Source organism: Lithobates pipiens, unplaced genomic scaffold, assembly GCF_037356315.1.
Source record: "Lithobates pipiens isolate NorthernLeopardFrog02 unplaced genomic scaffold, aLitPip1_a1.2 Scaffold_25, whole genome shotgun sequence".
NCBI lineage: Eukaryota > Metazoa > Chordata > Amphibia > Anura > Ranidae > Lithobates > Lithobates pipiens.
Genome location: NW_027507787.1, coordinates 185,192,388 through 185,209,770, shown reverse-complemented (window position 1 = coordinate 185,209,770; position 17,383 = coordinate 185,192,388). Strand labels below are relative to the sequence as shown.

Here is a 17,383-nt window from a genome sequence, read left to right as displayed (position 1 = left end):
GAATCTCCTTAATGGGGACACCACAATCAAATTGTGACAGATGTTCTAAACCCCCTTCACCCTATTCAATGCAAATAATATTAGGTTTGCCTTTAGTTATACTGTAAATGCTTCATTTTTAAAAATGAGTTCAGTATAGGGCTGTAACTAACGATTATTTTCAAGGATTATTGTTATTTGGATAATGCCCTTAAAAAAGTGTGGTGTATTATTTTAGTTAATAGGTAAAGTTTTAAAAAAAAATCTAAAATATCTATATGCAGTTGTAATAACCAATTATGGTTAGGGAGCAAAATCTCTAATCCCACTCCGAATAACAGACAGAAGAGGTATACCGTATATACTATTAGAAGAGGTATACCGTATACCGTATACTATTAGAAGAGGTATACCGTATATACTATTAGAAGAGGTATACCGTATATACTATTAGAAGAGGTATACCGTATATACTATTAGAAGAGGTATACCGTATATACTATTAGAGGTTGAATCTGGTAAATATATCAGACTCAGAGATCACATTTTTCATTTAAAGTAATTGTTAAGCCACTTTCACATCTTCATACCATCCCCTCTGTGTTCTAATCCTGTGTGAGTGATTTATAAAAATAAAAAAAGTCTGCTATACCTAAATTCTGGGCTCTTCTCAGCGATCTCATGATGATTGGCTGGCTTTCTTCTCTCCCGCCTGATAGATGCAGTGGGCAGGGCTGAGAGTCCCCCTCTGACATCACCCGGGAAAGGAGAGAGAGAGAGAGAGAGAGAGAGAGAGACAATGATGTGATCGCTAAGAAGAGCTGTGAAATGAGGTATAGCAGACTTTTTTGTGTGTTTTTTTTTTTTTATTATAAATTACTCGCGCAGAGACACACAGGATTAGAACACAGGGGGGATATTATGAAAATTATTTGGGAGGGGAGAGAGCACAGAGGAGACAGATAGCAGGCTGCGGATGGCAGAGGAACGTACGGATGACGTCAGTGTTTTTTTTTTTTTTTTTTTTTTTTCGAGGATTAAACACTTTAACCACTTCCAGACCGCCCACTGTTATACATCAGTACTTTGAAGAGGAGTATCGTTGTTATGGCAGCAGCTAGCTGCTATAACCCTGGTATTCTCTTCTTCAGCGGGCGCTCTGCTTCAAGATAAAAATGGTATCTGTGGCAGATTCGCCACTAGATCACTTTTATCGGCAGTGGGAGAGGAACCCCACTCCCACTGCGCTCCGGTGCACTCCAATGCTTACCGGAGCCACCGGTAGCGGCAGAGGCGATCGTCTCATCTCCCTAACAGGACATGGAGACGAGTGAGGGGAAGATCTCCATACCATTACAGGTTAGAAGCAACGTCAAAATGTGTTTTTTTTTTTATTTTAATTTTTTTTTTTACTTTTTTATTGAATTTTAGTGTAATTATGAGATCTGAGGTCTTTTTGACCCCAGATCTCATATTTAAGAGGTCCTGTCACGCTTTTTTTCTATTACAAGGGATGTTTCCATTCCTTGTAATAGGAATAAAAGTGACCCTTTTTTTTTTTTTTTTTAAGAAGAGTGTAAAAATAAAAGTTTAAATAAGATTATTTATTATTTTATTTTTTTTAAACGCGCCCTGTCCCGCCGAGCTGCGTGCAGAAGCGGACGTGTAAATGAGTAATCACACGTGAGGTATCGCCGCGATTGGTAGAGCAATAATTCTAGCCCTAGACCTCCTCTGTAACTCAGAAACACGCAACCTGTAGAATTTTTTTGAACGCTGCCTATGGAGATTTTTAAGGGTAAAAGTACATTGATGCCTACCATGTCACGCTTCAAAATTGCACCGCTTGTGGAATGGCGACAAATTTTAGCACTTAAAAATTCTCCATAGGTGATGTTTAAACATTTCTACAGGTTACCAGTTTTGAGATACAGAGGAGGTCCCTCTTGTATTAGAATTATTGCTCTCGCTCTAATGATCGTGGCGGTACCTCACAGGGTCGAGTGGGGGCTGTCATTCCCTTACTTGACTTAGTGCCAAGCAGGGGAAAGGATCGGATCGTCTCTGCTGCTACTGATGGTTTCAGTAAGCGATGGGAATGGGGTGCACACTTCTCCTGCCGCTGATAAAAGTGATCTTGCTGCAGAGACCAACCTTTATCTTAAAGCAGACCACCCGCTGCTGAAGAAAATACCGGGGGTATGGCAGCTATCTGCTGTCATAACAACAGTGTTTAATGTCAAATGATCGGCGGAGCGGTCCGGAAGTGGTTAAGGGGGGGGGGGGGGGTGCGAAAGACTGTTTTGCCAATTTTCAGACAGAAGTGTAATATATTATATAGAACAGACTCCTTTTGTCATAGGAAGGTAGCTTGATAAGATACCATCTCCTGCTGTCTCTTAAGCTGGCCATGCAAAAACAATGCCTTCCTTCAAAAAAACATTTACCGTATATACTCGAGTATAGGCCGACCCGAATATAAGCCGAGGCCCCCAATTTACCCCCAAAAAAACTGGCAAACTTATTGACTCGTGTATAAGCCGAGGGTGAGACATGCCTGTCCATCCCTGTGTGTGTGTCCGTCCATCCCTGTGTGTCCGTCCATCCCTGTGTGTCCGTCCATCCCTGTGTGTCCGTCCATCCATCCCTGTGTGTGTGTGTGTCCATCCATCCATCCATCCCTGTGTGTGTGTGTCTCCATCCATCCATCCATCCATCCCTGTGTGTGTGTGTCTCCATCCATCCATCCATCCATCCCTGTGTGTGTGTGTCTCCATCCATCCATCCATCCATCCCTGTGTGTGTCTCCATCCATCCGTGTGTGTGTGTGTGTGTGTGTGTGTGTGTGTGTGTGTGTGTGTGTGTCCAGCCTACCTTTGTCCCGAGCCTCCGTCCCGTGCCTTGCCTCCTTGCCTCCGTCCCGTGCCGTGCCGTGCCTTGCCTTGCATCCGTCCCGTGTCGTGCCTTGCCTTGCCTTGCCCCCGTCCCGTCCCGTCCCGTGCCGTGCCTTGCCTTGCCTCCGTCCCGTGCCCTCTTCGTCGGCGGCCATTGTAAAATTCAAAAGCTGCGCCGCCGCCTTCGCCTGTGATAGGCGGAACACTGAATTTCCCAGCAGCCTGTGTTCCGCCTATCACAGACGTCGTATCATCCTCGTCCGTAGTACGAGGATGATACGATGTCCGTGATAGGCGGAACACAGGCTGCTGGGAAATTCAGTGTTCCGCCTATCACAGGCGAAGGCGGAGCCGGAGGCGCGGCTTTTGAATAGAATGGCCGCTGTCTGTCTGCTCGACACGCTGATCGAGCGGGCAGACAGCGATGACTCGAGTATAAGCCGAGGGGGGCACTTTCAGCCTCAAAAAAGAGGCTGAAAATCTCGGCTTATACTCGAGTATATACGGTATGTTAAGATCGTTCGTTCGATTTTATAATTGTTAGTGGGGTTAAATCAACGTTTATTTTAGATCACAGTGACCAGAAAATTTGAACGAGCAGAGCAGAAAACTTCTTGGTCAAATAAATTTTCAGACAGTGTATGTGGTTCCTGCATCGCATCTCTCGCATGCAGTTCACACTACCCTTTGCAAACCGCTGCGGGTGTCAATAAAATGTTAATGACACCCCCCCTAGATTGGTTCACAGATTGCAGTGCGAACTGTGAACTTGCACAGGAATCAGATTGCATGGGTGAGAACACACATACAATCCGATTCCAGTGCGGGGAGAAAAAAAGTCCCTGCACCTTCTTTGTGCGAATCCAATGCAAGTTCAGCCAATTGTATAGCTGTACTCGCACCGCACAGACATCGCATGTGATCGGCCCTGCCGTGCGGGTGCGAATCGCACGCGATGTCTGAGATCGCACGCGATGTCTGAGATCACACGCGGTGTCTGAGATCGCACAAGTGTGAACCTAGACTAAGACTGTGAAGACCCGTATCTGACCACTTACTTAAGTAGGGCGCAGAAATGAATAAAACTTGATATTTAATGAAGAAATATTCATTCATTATTATTACATTTCTGTGCCCTCCTTGTTCTTATCTTCTCTCAAGGTATGCCTGTTTTTAAAATCTTATGGCGCATTCAATATATTATAATATACTCTATAATGCAGTGATGGCGAACCTTGGCACCCCAGATGTTTTGGAACTACATTTCCCATGATGCTCTGGCACTCTGCAGTGTAGTAGATCATCATGGGAAATGTAGTTCCAAAACATCTGGGGTGCCAAGGTTCGCCATCACTGCTATAATGCATATTGAATGCAGTGCCGCATCATAAGATTTGATGTACCGTGTATAATTAGAAGTGTGTAGAGCGAAACCATCATCTAGTCAAACATTTTTGTTACTTATGATGACCCAAGGTTACACCTAGTTATACTTGATTTTATGGACTAGATATTAGACTCCTTCCACTTCAGTGTTCAATGTTACTGTTGGTCCTGGACTGTATGTCATCTCATATGATTGTATATCATTGGGTGTATATGCGTCCTATTACCTTGTCTCTGACTATTTCAATAATGATGTGGTTCATGTTTTTCATACTTTTTATGTCTTTGCATATCTGTTTTTGCTAAATAAAACGATATTAAACTAGAAGTGTGTGGACCGTGTAAGTAACAAAGACACATTAATATTTTGGCACCGACGTGAAGATCGAAAAAGAGAGGTAATTTTTTAAGTAACTTTCCCAAGGCGTCTTTCAGGACAGCACCTGAGAGATAGCGACTCCACCCTCCTCGTTAGGAAACACCTTCTTCCTCCAGACTTTAAAGGGAGGCGCCTCCCTACCACACATCAGTTTTTGTGTTTCCTCCGGCCCGGAGGGAACACCTTTTGGGAAGGAGTCTGTTTCTCTTAGGTGTTCCTGAGGGACTAGGCTTCTTTCCCTTTTTTTCCTCCTTTAGAGACCCGCTGTCCTCCCGACCTACCCACGCCTCGTCAGCGGTAGCAAGCGGGCTCCTCTTCCCCTCTTGTGCTCGGAGAGAGCCGAAGACTCGGTGGCCCGCACGTTCGTAGGCGCGGCGGCGCGCGTGTGCCGCCGCCATGTTTGTTTTCGGCGGTCGCGCCGGAAGTGACAGAGCGGGTCATCGGGTCAGCTGAAACGTCGTTTCCGGCGTGGACGCAGGGGGGAGGAGGGAGGACAGGTGCTGGTGCCTATTTCCGCTTCTGGTCCGGTGCAGCTGCACGGCGTGACTCCGGAGGCGGCGTTTAGCCACAAGTGGATCTCTGCACAGCTGATTATGGAAGATTCAGCGTCTGCAGCGGTGGGGACAGGCACAGGCACCAGCAAGGCCCAGGTAAGAGGCAGCAGTTAAAGTCTGCCTTTCTTTTTCTATTTCCTGGCGTTTGGTCTCGCTCTCTCCTTTCTTTTTTCCCCCCTGGTGGCAAGGGGCCTGTCTGGGCACTAGAAGCTGACTGGTTTCTTCTTAGTGCACCTGTGTGGTGATCCCTATCAAAGCTGAGACTGGTTTTTTTTCCCTTTTTTGTCTTTTTCTTCATAGGCTAAGAGCTCTGACCCAAAGAAAAGATGTCCTTCTTGCAGGGCCAAGCTGGGAGAAAATTGGAAGAAAACCTTATGCAGTCCCTGCATTACTTCTTTAGTTAAAGAGGAATCTGCCTCTGTATGTGAGGATCTGGTGGCCTCTGTAAAGAAGGAGCTGTACGCCACGATCCAGAATTTTCGTGACTCACTAGCAAACCCGGCTGCTAGTCAGCCTTCCACTTCAGAGTCTTCCCAGGGGTCTCTCTCAATCCCGGTGTTAGAATCTCTGCCTGAAGACCCTTCAGATAGGGAAAAGCAGTCCACTGCTCTTTCCGTTAAAGATTCGGAAGAGGAGTTGGAGGATTCTGAGGTAGCCCCCTCTAAATTCAAACTGTCCCTTGAAGAGGTCGATGGGCTCCTTAAAGCCATTCATGCTACGCTTGGTTTAAGTGAGGAGAAAAAGGAATTATCACTCCATGACCGCATGTATGCTGGGTTGGATGAGCCTAAGGGCCGAACATTCCCAGTTCATCCGGTCATCTCTGAGGCCATTAGGAAAGAATGGCAGGATCCAGAGAAAAAGCCCTTTTTCTCCAAAGCCCACAAAATGCGTTTTCCTTTCGAGGAGGACCCTGCAGCAGTATGGAACAAGGTGCCCAGACTGGATGCCGCCTTTTCCCAGGTTTCAAGGTCCACAGATCTGTCCTTTGAGGATATGGGAGTTTTGAAAGATCCGATGGACAAACGCATGGATCTTTTGCTCAAGAGATCATGGCAATCAGTTATGAGCAATTTAAAACCAGCAATGGCCACAACGTGTGTAGCCAGAAATTTAGAATACTGGATTAACCAGTTAAAGTCACATATAGCTGCAGATTCCCCTAAACAGGAAATCTTAGATTCTTTTCCTACCCTGATTACGGCAGTGGCCTATGTTGCAGATGCCTCAGCTGAGGCAATTAAGATATCGGCCAGGTCAGCAGCTCTAACTAATGCTGCAAGAAGAGCCTTATGGCTTAAAACCTGGCCGGGTGACTCGGCTTCAAAGAATAAGCTGTGTGGGTTACCCTTTTCAGGAGACTTGCTCTTCGGCTCTGACCTCGATAATATTCTTGACAGGACAGCCGATAAAAAGAGATCCTTTCCGGTCAAAAAGAAAAAGCAGGTACCAAAGCGTCTTTTTCGACCTCAAAAAACTCAGGATCAGGACAGCAAGTTGCAAGGGAGAAGGAAAAGTTGGTCCGCCCCGAAGCCGAAGGGTAGAGGCGGAATTCTCTTCCGTCCTCCTACACAGGCCGAAAAATCGCAATGACTCGTCTCTGCGGGTGGGCGGAAGACTACAAGAATTTCTTCCGCAGTGGTCAGGGTTAACTTCAAATCAGTTTATCCTGACCACTCTCGCGCAGGGTTACTCACTCGAGTTTGTCAACGACCCCCCAAAAAGGTTCCTGATTACCAACACCCCGCGGGATCCAGTAAGGGCCCTGGCCATGAAGTCCTCTCTAGAGGAACTGATGCAACAGGGCGTAGTAGTACAGGTACCCCTGCAAGAACAGCAGGAGGGGTTTTATTCCCATGTTTTCCTAGTAAAGAAACCGACAGGGACGTTTCGGTTGATTCTCAACCTAAAACCTTTAAACGAGTCCATAAGGTACAGGAAGTTCAAAATGGACTCAATTTTTTCGGTCAGAAACCTGTTGACGCCAGGATGTTTTATGGCGTCAGTAGATTTAAAAGACGCATACCTACATGTTCCGATCTCTCCCCAGTCTCAGAAGTTTCTCAGGCTGGCGGTGAGGTTGGGGGGTATGGTTCATCATCTCCAGTTCAGGGCCCTACCCTTCGGCCTGTCATCATCTCCCCGAATTTTTACCAAAATAATGGCAGAAGCTTTAGCGCCACTGCGTCTTCAGGGAATCGCAGTTATTCCTTATTTAGACGATCTGCTGTTTTTCGCCCCATCCAGCGAGGAATTGCAGACCAATCTAGGCAAAGCTCGCAGCCATCTGGAGGCGTTGGGTTGGATTTTGAACCTCCAAAAGTCGTCCCTAAACCCATCTCAGGAGATTCGGTTTTTAGGGTTTCTAATAAATTCGGTGGAGCAAAAAATCTTCCTTCCCTTAGACAAAAAGGACAGGATTTCCGGTGCAGTGTCTTTATTACAGACCAGCCAAAATCTGACAGTAAGACAGGTTATGTCAGCTTTGGGAGTTCTGACTTCAGCAATGCCAGCAGTCCAGTGGGCAAGAATGCATTTCAGGTGTCTGCAGGCTTTCCTTCTAAAATCTTGGGATCACACAGTGGCATCCCTAGAGGCAGAGGTGAGAATGTCAACCCAGGTAAAAAGGTCCCTATGGTGGTGGAAAAGACAGGAGGTCTTATCGGAAGGGTTAGTCTGGGCTTTTCCAGTCGGGAAAAGACTAACAACCGACGCCAGTTCCTGGGGGTGGGGAGCCCATCTAGGAACACGTTTCACTCAGGGGTCCTGGGCCAAAGAGGAGACAATAAGGTCCTCAAACTGGAGGGAACTCAAGGCGATTGCCTTAGCTCTGGAGTTGTTTGTTCAGGAACTGCAGTCCCATCACGTCCAGGTCCTAACAGACAATGCCACGGCAGTGGCTTATTTAAACAGACAGGGGGGTACAAGAAGCAGGTCGCTTCAGGTACTGGCCATGGAGATTCTTCGGTGGGCGGAAAAACATTTGTTATCCCTATCAGCAGTCCACCTAAAAGGGGATCTAAACAGGGTAGCGGACTTCCTAAGCAGAAACGCTATTCGGGAAGCAGAATGGTCTCTAAACCCGGAGGTATTCACAATGATTGCCGGAAAATGGGGTTTACCAGAAGTAGACCTGTTCGCCTCAAGGGTGAACGCCCAGGTTCCCCAGTTCTTTTCCCTGGACAGTCGCGATGGCTCGCTGGGCACAGATGCGCTAGCTTATCCATGGGAATTTCGTCTTTGCTATGCTTTCCCCCCATTTCAGTTAATCCCGTTAATTTTAAGAAAAATTCAGAGGGAGAAGGTACCAGTTATTCTAATCACGCCCTTTTGGCCAAAAAGGGCTTGGTTTTCGACAGTTCTAGGCCTGGCAATCAAGCCTTGTTGGCGTCTGCCCCTCAGACACGATCTGTTGTTGCAGGGCCCAGTGAACCATCCAGGAGTGGCCAGCCTGGCTCTCACGGCCTGGTTTCTGAAAGGCAGCTCCTTAGGAGCAAGGGGTTTTCCAACCGTTTGATCTCGACCCTTTTAGCAAGTAGGAAAAGGGTTACGAGGGCCATTTATTCTAAGGTCTGGAAGCGTTATGAAACTTGGTGTTTGTCAGCCGCCCAGGTGACAGGGAGCCTTGTCTCCATCTTGGAGTTTTTACAAGATGGTGCAGACAAGGGACTGGCAGTTAGTACCCTGAAGGTGCAAGTAGCAGCCCTGACGGTGTTCTTAGAAAAATCTGTGGCCTCAGATCCGCTGGTGATCAGGTTCTTTAGAGCTCTTAAAAGATCTAGGCCAGCTCCTGTTAAGGTTTTTCCTAGATGGTATTTGTCGGTAGTCCTACAGTCTCTAACAAAAGGGCCTTTTGAGCCTCTTGTGGAGGCTTCCCTTAGGTTTCTCACATTAAAAACCGTGTTTCTGATTGCCATTGTCTCTGCACGCAGGATCAGTGAGCTAAATGCTCTGTCAATTAAAGAACCATATCTTTCCATTTTTCCTGACAGAGTTATTCTTAGAACAGATGCAAAATTCTTACCGAAGGTAGCTTCAGTTCAGAACCGTATACAGGACATAGTACTGCCAACGTTTTGTGTTAACCCCAAAGGAAATAAGGAGACTTCTTTCCATACTTTGGACGTCAGAAGGACTCTGCTGAGTTATTTAGAAAGGACGGAGTCCTTCAGGCGTTCAGATTCACTGTTTGTACTTTTCTCAGGAAGAAAAAAGGGTTTTCAGGCTTCTAAAGTTACTTTAGCTAGATGGCTGAAATTAGCTATCTCAGAGGCATATTCCCAGGCAGGGTTATCTCCTCCAGCAGGAATTTGTGCACACTCAACCAGAGCTCTGGCGTCTACGTGGGCAGAGAGAGCTGGTGCCACCCCTGAGCAGATCTGCAAGGCGGCGACGTGGTCGAGTTTTCACACATTTGTGAAACATTATAGACTGGATCTCACTTCTGCCAGCGATCAGGCGTTTGGCAGAAAGGTCCTGCAAGCTGTTGTCCCGCCCTAAGGGGTAAGTCTCTGTTATCCTCTCAGGTGCTGTCCTGAAAGACGCCTTGGGAAAGACCAAGTTAGACTTACCGGTAACTTGTTTTCCAGAAGTCTTTCAGGACAGCAAGCATCCCGCCCTATGGTATTATATTATGCTACGCTGTGACTAACGTATGTGTTTATGTGTTCCAGCCGGGGCCGGAGGTTCTCTTCTACAACTGATGTGTGGTAGGGAGGCGCCTCCCTTTAAAGTCTGGAGGAAGAAGGTGTTTCCTAACGAGGAGGGTGGAGTCGCTATCTCTCAGGTGCTGTCCTGAAAGACTTCTGGAAAACAAGTTACCGGTAAGTCTAACTTGGTCTTTCAATTACAATAGGACTTGATTCTCAATTGTATATGATATTGTTATTTTTTTTCCATGAAAGTGGAGTTACCCTTTTAAAGCTTTATTGTCACTTTAAGTAGTGGACACACTAGGGCTGACTTACTAAAGGCAAATAGACTGTACACTTTTGTGTAGTGCAGTTGCTCCAGAGCTTAGTAAATGAGGCAACGCTTCACTTCCCTTTTTATTAACCCCAATGTCCCATGTATATGGCAGTGTTTCTCAACCTTCTTCCAGTTGGGGATCCCTTGAAAAATATTTTCAGTCTTGATGCACCCCTGTTCAAGTTACTGTGTGTCCCATAATAACATGTGCAAAATCGCACTCGTTCCTCACACACAGACAAATGGTCTGCTCTATAGGGGTGCTTAATGGTACCCTACTCATTAGAAAACAAAAAAAAAGGGTCAGGGACTTCTTTTCTTACATTTCTGTGAGTATACCCAGGGTGAATGGGGCTGCCCTGCAACTACCCCGCAACACTGTGCATTGCACGTTTGCGGTGTGGTGATGCTGCATTTACGGGCTTAAAACACGTGGTGAAGAGGCAACATATTGCCTCTTTACTGTCTGCCAAATGCCTCTAAAAAGTGATCTGAGTATGGATTGCTTTTCAGAGGAGCAACAGTACACAGACGCATGTACAAAGCCTTTTAAAACGTTTTAGCTTGGTACCTTTCCTCAAACAGCCAGATACTGGACTGTAGGGGGAAGCAGAGAGCACGGTGCACCCCCCCTCCCTTTACTTTCATTGTGCTGAGATTGATGGAGCTCCCTCACAGTGCCAATGCACAGTTTGGCAGGGGACTGGGAGATCGGGCTCATCTGACAGTCCTTCTCTGGTATATGGCATGCTGATATCCTTTATTATTTTTATTTTTTTTTTAAGATATTTTTTGTCTGAAGCTGATCATGAGCTGCCTGACATTTGCATGTAATGCAGACAATTTATTTCTAATGTCTTTTTTTTTTATTTAGGAATGTTTTCCTGCAACCAAGAAGTGCTTATTGCCTCACTCAATCATTTTCTTGTTCTTCATATAGATACACAAAAACAAGAGAAATGGAGGAGTGTTTCCCCCGTGGGGGGACTCTAAAGAAGTCTGAGGAAACTGCTGCTAAAAAGAGGCCGAGAGAAGATGACAACCTGTTTTCTGTAAGTCCCCAATGTATGCTTGAAATTAGGGGGGGGGGTGATCCTTGAAACATTGTTTGGAGAAAAGGTCCTGTAGTGTTCATCTAGTTCAGGGATAAGGCTACTTTCACATCAAAACTATGTAGTGCACCGGCCTGCCTGATTGCACGCAAATTGAATCTCTAATGCCCTGTACACACGGTCGGACATTCCGGCGACAAAATCCGTCTGATTTTTATTTATTTTTTTCAGACGGATTTTGTCTTGCATACATACGGTCACACAAAGTTGTCAGCAAATCAGATCGTTCAGAACGATGTGACGTAAACCATGTAAAATGGGACTTTAAAGAGGCCAATAGCTTTCATCTCATAATTTATTCTGAGCATGCATGACGCTCTGTGCATTGGAATACAAACGATCGGAATGTAAGAGATCAGATTTTGTTGTCGGAAAATTTTAGATCCAGATCTCCAACTTTGTGTGTTCGAAATTCCGATGGAGTCCACACACGATCAGAATTTCCGACAACACAGTCCGATCGCACAATTTCCGTTGGAAAGTCTGACCGTGTGTACAGGGCATTAAGGTTTGACCTTCATATTATATGGTTTTGGTAAATCCTGGAGACAAAAAATCTGTGGAAGATTTAAGTGTGTATGGAGTCTATGAGGCAGACATTGCTCATTGTTTAGGGAACCCCTAGCAACCTCTGGAGGAACTCTAGTTAAAGGGGTTGTAAAGGTTCCTTTTTTATTTTCTAAATAGGTTCCTTTAAGCTAGTGCATTGTTGGTTCACTTACCTTTTTCTTCGATTTCCCTTCTAAATGTTGTTTTTCTTTGTTTTCTTTGTCTGAATTTCTCACTTCCTGTTCCTCCTAAGTAAGCTGTTCAGTAAACTGTTCTGGCTGACTAAACACCTCTCAGATGATGGTGTGAAGTTTACTGAGGAGAAACAGGAAGTGAAAAATTCAGACAAAGGAAAAAAACATTTAGAAGGGAAATTCAAGGAAAAGGTAAGTGAACCAACCATGCACTAGCTTAAAGGAACCTAATTTAGAAAATAAAAAACAAAGCTTTACAACCCCTTTAATAAACCTCAGTATCTGGGACATGTTGCAGACTATCTGAGGCCTGTAATCTTTTTATGTAAGGAAAGTTAGTAGGAGTTTGTTCAGTTTATACACTCATGCACTTTTGTCATCATAGGGCATTTTAAAGAGGAAGTAAACCCTGATGAGTTTACTTCCTCTTTCATTCCCTGCAAAGGCAAAGCATAATGGACTACTATGCATCGCATAGTAGTCCATTATGTGTCACTTACCTGACACAGGAGCCAGCGATGTCACCGCTGTCCCCTGTAGTCCGGTGCATCCATCTTCTCGGTGGGGTCTCGCAGCTCCGCCGCTGTCATTCGGCGAAGCCACGATGACGTCACTCCCTCGCATGCGCACGGGAGCCGACACACGCGGCAGCTCCGTCATTGAAAATGCTGCGCGCCGCTGTCTACGGCGCATGACCCATAGACAGCGGTGCCTGTCTTCAGGCAAATATCTCCTAAACCGTATAGGTTTAGGAGATATTTCTTGGACGTACAGCTAAGCCTTAATCTAGGCTTACCTGTAGGTCAAAGTGTGTTGTAAGGGTTTACAACCACTTTAATGCTTAATGCTCTTTAAAGCCTAACTCCATAACATTCATCTTTCCTTTCAATTTTAAATAGTTTGTTTTGGCAAAGCTGGTCCAAACAAACTATTTTCTTTACTAATTGTTACACATACTGTCAATGCTCCATAGACTTTATGTAGCATCACCTCCCGTCTGCTATGAGATCAAAATCGAGTCTGAGAGCTTCCTAGCCATTCACAGGAAGCCTTCCTTTTGATTAAAAAATAAAAATAAAAAAAAATAATCAATGAATGCAAGGCGTATTCTAAATGGCCAAGGTTGATATTGTGACAACATCCGCCTGTCTGTCCACCTCAGCCAATCCAAGGAAGCCTTGTATTCATTGATAAAATTGTAAGCTCTAATGAGCAGGGCCCTCTGATTCTTCCTGTATTATAGCTGTACTGTCTGCCCTCGTGTTGTAAAGCACTGCGCAAACTGTTGTTGCTGTATAATAATAAAAAACAGGCTCCCTGTGAATTGCTGAGAAGCTCTTAGTCTGACTTGACATTGTTCTGGCAGCAGGCGGGAAGTCTCCGTAATACCGTTACGTGTACTGTAATTTTCTGATGCTATGGTTTATACAGTGTTGACAGCAGTCATAGTTGTTAGTAAAGGATATAGATTGTTTGAGCCAAGCTAACTATTGTAAAGGGAAATTGGTGCTAGGCTTTAAAGCTCCAGCAGTCCAAGGTCCTGGCATCATCAAGACTGATCCAGAATCCTTAGATCTGTATTGGATGTGAGGTTGCTGAGGGACAGTTCACTTCTGTAGCATGGGGGAGCGCCATCTCCTATAGGATCAGGTAATTAAAAGTACTTTTGCTCTTCCCTAGACCTAAATTAGCAGTTACACTTGCAGTGCAGTTGGGCTTTTATTTTTTTTTATTTTTTTTTTAAAGTGGATTTTTTTTGAGCAACTTCTTTGAATACATTCTTGACATGTCACAATATACAAGTGCACTTGGAAGTAAAGTCGCTGTAGATCCGAGGGGGACATGCATGGGGGGAAAAAACAGCATTTTCCCCTCGTTTCAGATCTACCCTTTAGGTTTATAGTGACTGCACTTCCAAGTGCACTTTCAGTGCAAAGTGGATTTGCCTTTCGTAAATACCCCCACCTTGTTGGAAATTACTTGTTGGTATACTTTGGTATACTTTGGGTTACTTTGGGTATAGGGTTCTGTATATAGAGGTTTTCTCTCTCTATGCTGTGTTTATTAAAAAAAAATTTTTTTTTTTTTTTTTTTATCTATTGGTTGAGCTACATTGATTTGTGTCTTTCTTTTCAACCTAATTATGAAACTATATCCTTTTTTTTTATTATTTATTTATTTATTTTTTTTAAGCTTTTGCATTGATCTCAAAACTGTGTTGTTTGACTTCCCACAAGACTGAGAAACGAAGCACTATAGGTTGAAAAATACATTGCACTGTTCATACTGTCCATTTTCATTACCTTTTTGTTAATGCGTTTCCTGTTATTACATAGACCTCCCGGGAAGAAACAGAAGAAACTGGTAAGAAGAAAAAGAAGAAACAACTGAAAGAAACTTCAAAGGCAGTCCAGCATGAAAAGGGCTCATTTGCAAAAGTGAAAGCAGTGGAGCTGCTAAATTTTAAGGTTTGTAATCCCTTTTTTTTTTTTAAACAAGTTTTATTTGCAATACAGTGCAAAAGACTACAGGTTACATAACAGAGAAATATCAGTTTTACAAAAGTTTGCATCTAACCACAGAGGCCACGTTAAGTAAATTTACATCTAGATTACTTGATATCCCTAATTTTGCTCATCTTTTTTTTTTTTTCCGCTTGTATGACTTATGTTTATTCCCGACAAAGGTTACTCCAGCATTATTCATTAGCTCCCCATATACCAGGCAGTAGTTAGTCCTATTCCGTACAGGTGTCCGGTGCAGCAAGCAATCTATCCTAGACCTTTATGATATTGGTCTAGGCACCACCTGTGTTTGATATATAACCTTTTTGTGCAGTAGTGTTGCATTAATTTCCCCAATCCATGCTTGGACTGAGGGGGGGGGGGCACTTCCCTTCCAAAGCTTTGCTATCATTTTCCTGGCACAAAATAATGACTCGCACAGGAAGATGGCTTGAAACTTGTCAGCCAATACATCTGGGACTGGGAGTAAGCCCAGCAGACGGGTTTTGGGGTCTAATTGTAGGGGTGAGCCCATGCAGTCATTCAGGAATTGAATTACCTGCGTCCAGTAGGATTGGATGTCCGGGCACGTCCATATTACATGGTAAAATGAGCAGGATCAGTCGGTACTTCTCGGACACTGGATTTCGAGTGGTCTGGTATTTGGCAAGTCTTTCAGGTGTGAGATAGGATCTATGTATAATATATAATTGGATCAATCTGTCAGAGTCTCGGGGAAGCTTTTTTGAGGTTTTCAAGAATCTCTTCCCAATCTTCGTCCCCAATGGGGCCCATCTCCTCCTCCCATCTATGCTTAGCCGTGTCTATTATCAGATAGACTACTGATCGACTTAACATGGTGTATAGAGTGGATATCAGTTTAGAGGGGGTCCATACCAATTATCACTTCAGTCATGTGTAAGGTTTGTTGGTTAGAGAGACCGTCTCTAAATTGGGCTAGGAGAGCGTGACGCAGCTGGGCTTATCTAAATGTCATATGTGGTAGTAGCCCAAATTCCTCCTGTAGTGATTGGAAGCTGCACACTCCCATTGGAGTGATCACCTGATGTAGGTAGACCACGCCCTTGGATGCGCACAAGGTGGTACCGGGTAGTGTCTTTAGTTCCTTCAATCGGCGATTGTTCCAGAGAAGTGTGTGAGAGTGCACAAAATCGGCACCAGTTATTTTAAGCGCAGACTCCCATATGCGTCTGTGGTGCGCAAGTAATAGATTACAGCCCTTACCGTCCTTCCTACCCTCCCCACCTCTAAGTAGCACCTGTAAAGGGGAATATGCACAATTGTTCCGCTTGTTGCAAGTTAGGGCCAGGTATCTAGATTTGTCCGTCTTGGGTAAGTGGTAAAAGTGGGATATTTGAGCCGCTATATAGTATGCTCGTATGTCCGGAAGGGCAGTTCCCCCTGAGGAAGTTGGATTCTTAAGAACGTTCCACGCCAGTTTATGTCTGCTGAGGCCCCATATGAAGGTGTTAAGGATAGTGTCGTACGCTTTGAAAATTTTCATAGGGATATAGATTGGCGACTGCCATAGCTTGTACAGAAGCTTAGGCAGTAGGATCATTTTTACTACATTAATTCTCCCCATCACCCTTAGTGGGAGTCGGGCCCAGGATTGTGTTTTGATTTTGGTATAGGCAAACAGGGGCTCTATATTTGTCATGTATTCTAATGGGTCCCTGGTAATTTGAATGCTTTGCTGTATATTTATACTTTGATTGCTGCACATACCCAAAAACTTCCTTTTGATGCTTTTTAAAAAAAAATTTTTTTTCACAAGTTATAAAATAACGTCTAGCAGGCAGGGTGAAATGTTATGGTCGAGGCATCACACAGAGTCTACCATAAATATCTCTGCTAGCCGTTATGACATTGCAGATTTAGTCACGCTGTAATGTTTGAAAAAAGATTACTTCTTTAATAAACCACTGATTTTTATTATTTTTTTAAGCTTTAGATGAAGCCATTTATTTATACTTGATTGCCAAATCCTGTAAGATCCAGAAATGTTCATATTTTTCCACATTTGCAAAAAACACACTTCACATTTTGTACCTCCTGTAATAAGTCTTTTTCTCCACATGCAGAACCTTCACGTTGGGATGTTGTTTCTTGGATGCATCAAAGAGGTGAAAGATTTTGAACTGGTTATAAGCTTGCCTTATAATCTCACAGGCTTTGTCCAAGCAACAAATATCTGTGAGGCCTACACAAAATTGCTTAGTGAACAAGTGGAAAAAGAGGAGCCTGTGGAGGTAAGTGTTCTCCTTTGCAGACTTAGTTCATTGATTAGTTTAGATTGTTCTCAAAATAGCTTTGCTTTTTTGTATGGAATGTTGTGTTCTTTGTATGCAGCGTGTAATAGTGCTTAATGATTCAAATTTTTTTTTTTTCCCCAACAGGGTCTGATTCCTCTTTCTAACCTGTATTCACCAGGAATGCTAGTCAGGTGTGCCATCAGCAATTTGGAGATCACGTCTGGTGGTTTCAATAGCATCAAGTTGTCCCTAAACCCAAAACTCATTCATGGGGATCTTGCTCCATCTTCTGTGCACAAAGGCATGGTATGTCTGCATAGTGGTCTGTGTTTAAAAGCGAAAAGGGTGAAAAAATATAATTTTACCTGAACATCCATATCAGAATCTGAGCTAAATTCATTGGTCACTTTATTAGGTATACATGTCCAGTAAGAGAAATGTGTAAACTGTTAATCTTGTTGGTACAACTCACTATAAGTATATATAAGCATGCATACCTGATCAAGTGGTTCAGTTTAATGTGAAGTATGAGGGATCTTGGTGACTGTCAGTGGAAAGATTGTTGCTTGATTTTGTGGTTGCAGAATC

General features: G+C 44.2%; 1 protein-coding gene across 1 annotated transcript in view; it reads left to right on the top strand.

The window, feature by feature from the left end:
- The window catches only part of PDCD11 (programmed cell death 11), an 87,552-nt gene that overhangs the window by 580 nt on the left and 69,589 nt on the right, over nt 1–17,383 (top strand). Inside the window, exons 2-5 of the mRNA XM_077455274.1 lie at nt 11,101–11,212; nt 14,352–14,483; nt 16,625–16,792; nt 16,940–17,101. Coding sequence (XP_077311400.1) covers nt 11,120–11,212; nt 14,352–14,483; nt 16,625–16,792; nt 16,940–17,101 — 555 coding nt within the window. The 5' untranslated portion in view covers nt 11,101–11,119. The remainder of the gene's footprint in view (nt 1–11,100; nt 11,213–14,351; nt 14,484–16,624; nt 16,793–16,939; nt 17,102–17,383) is intronic.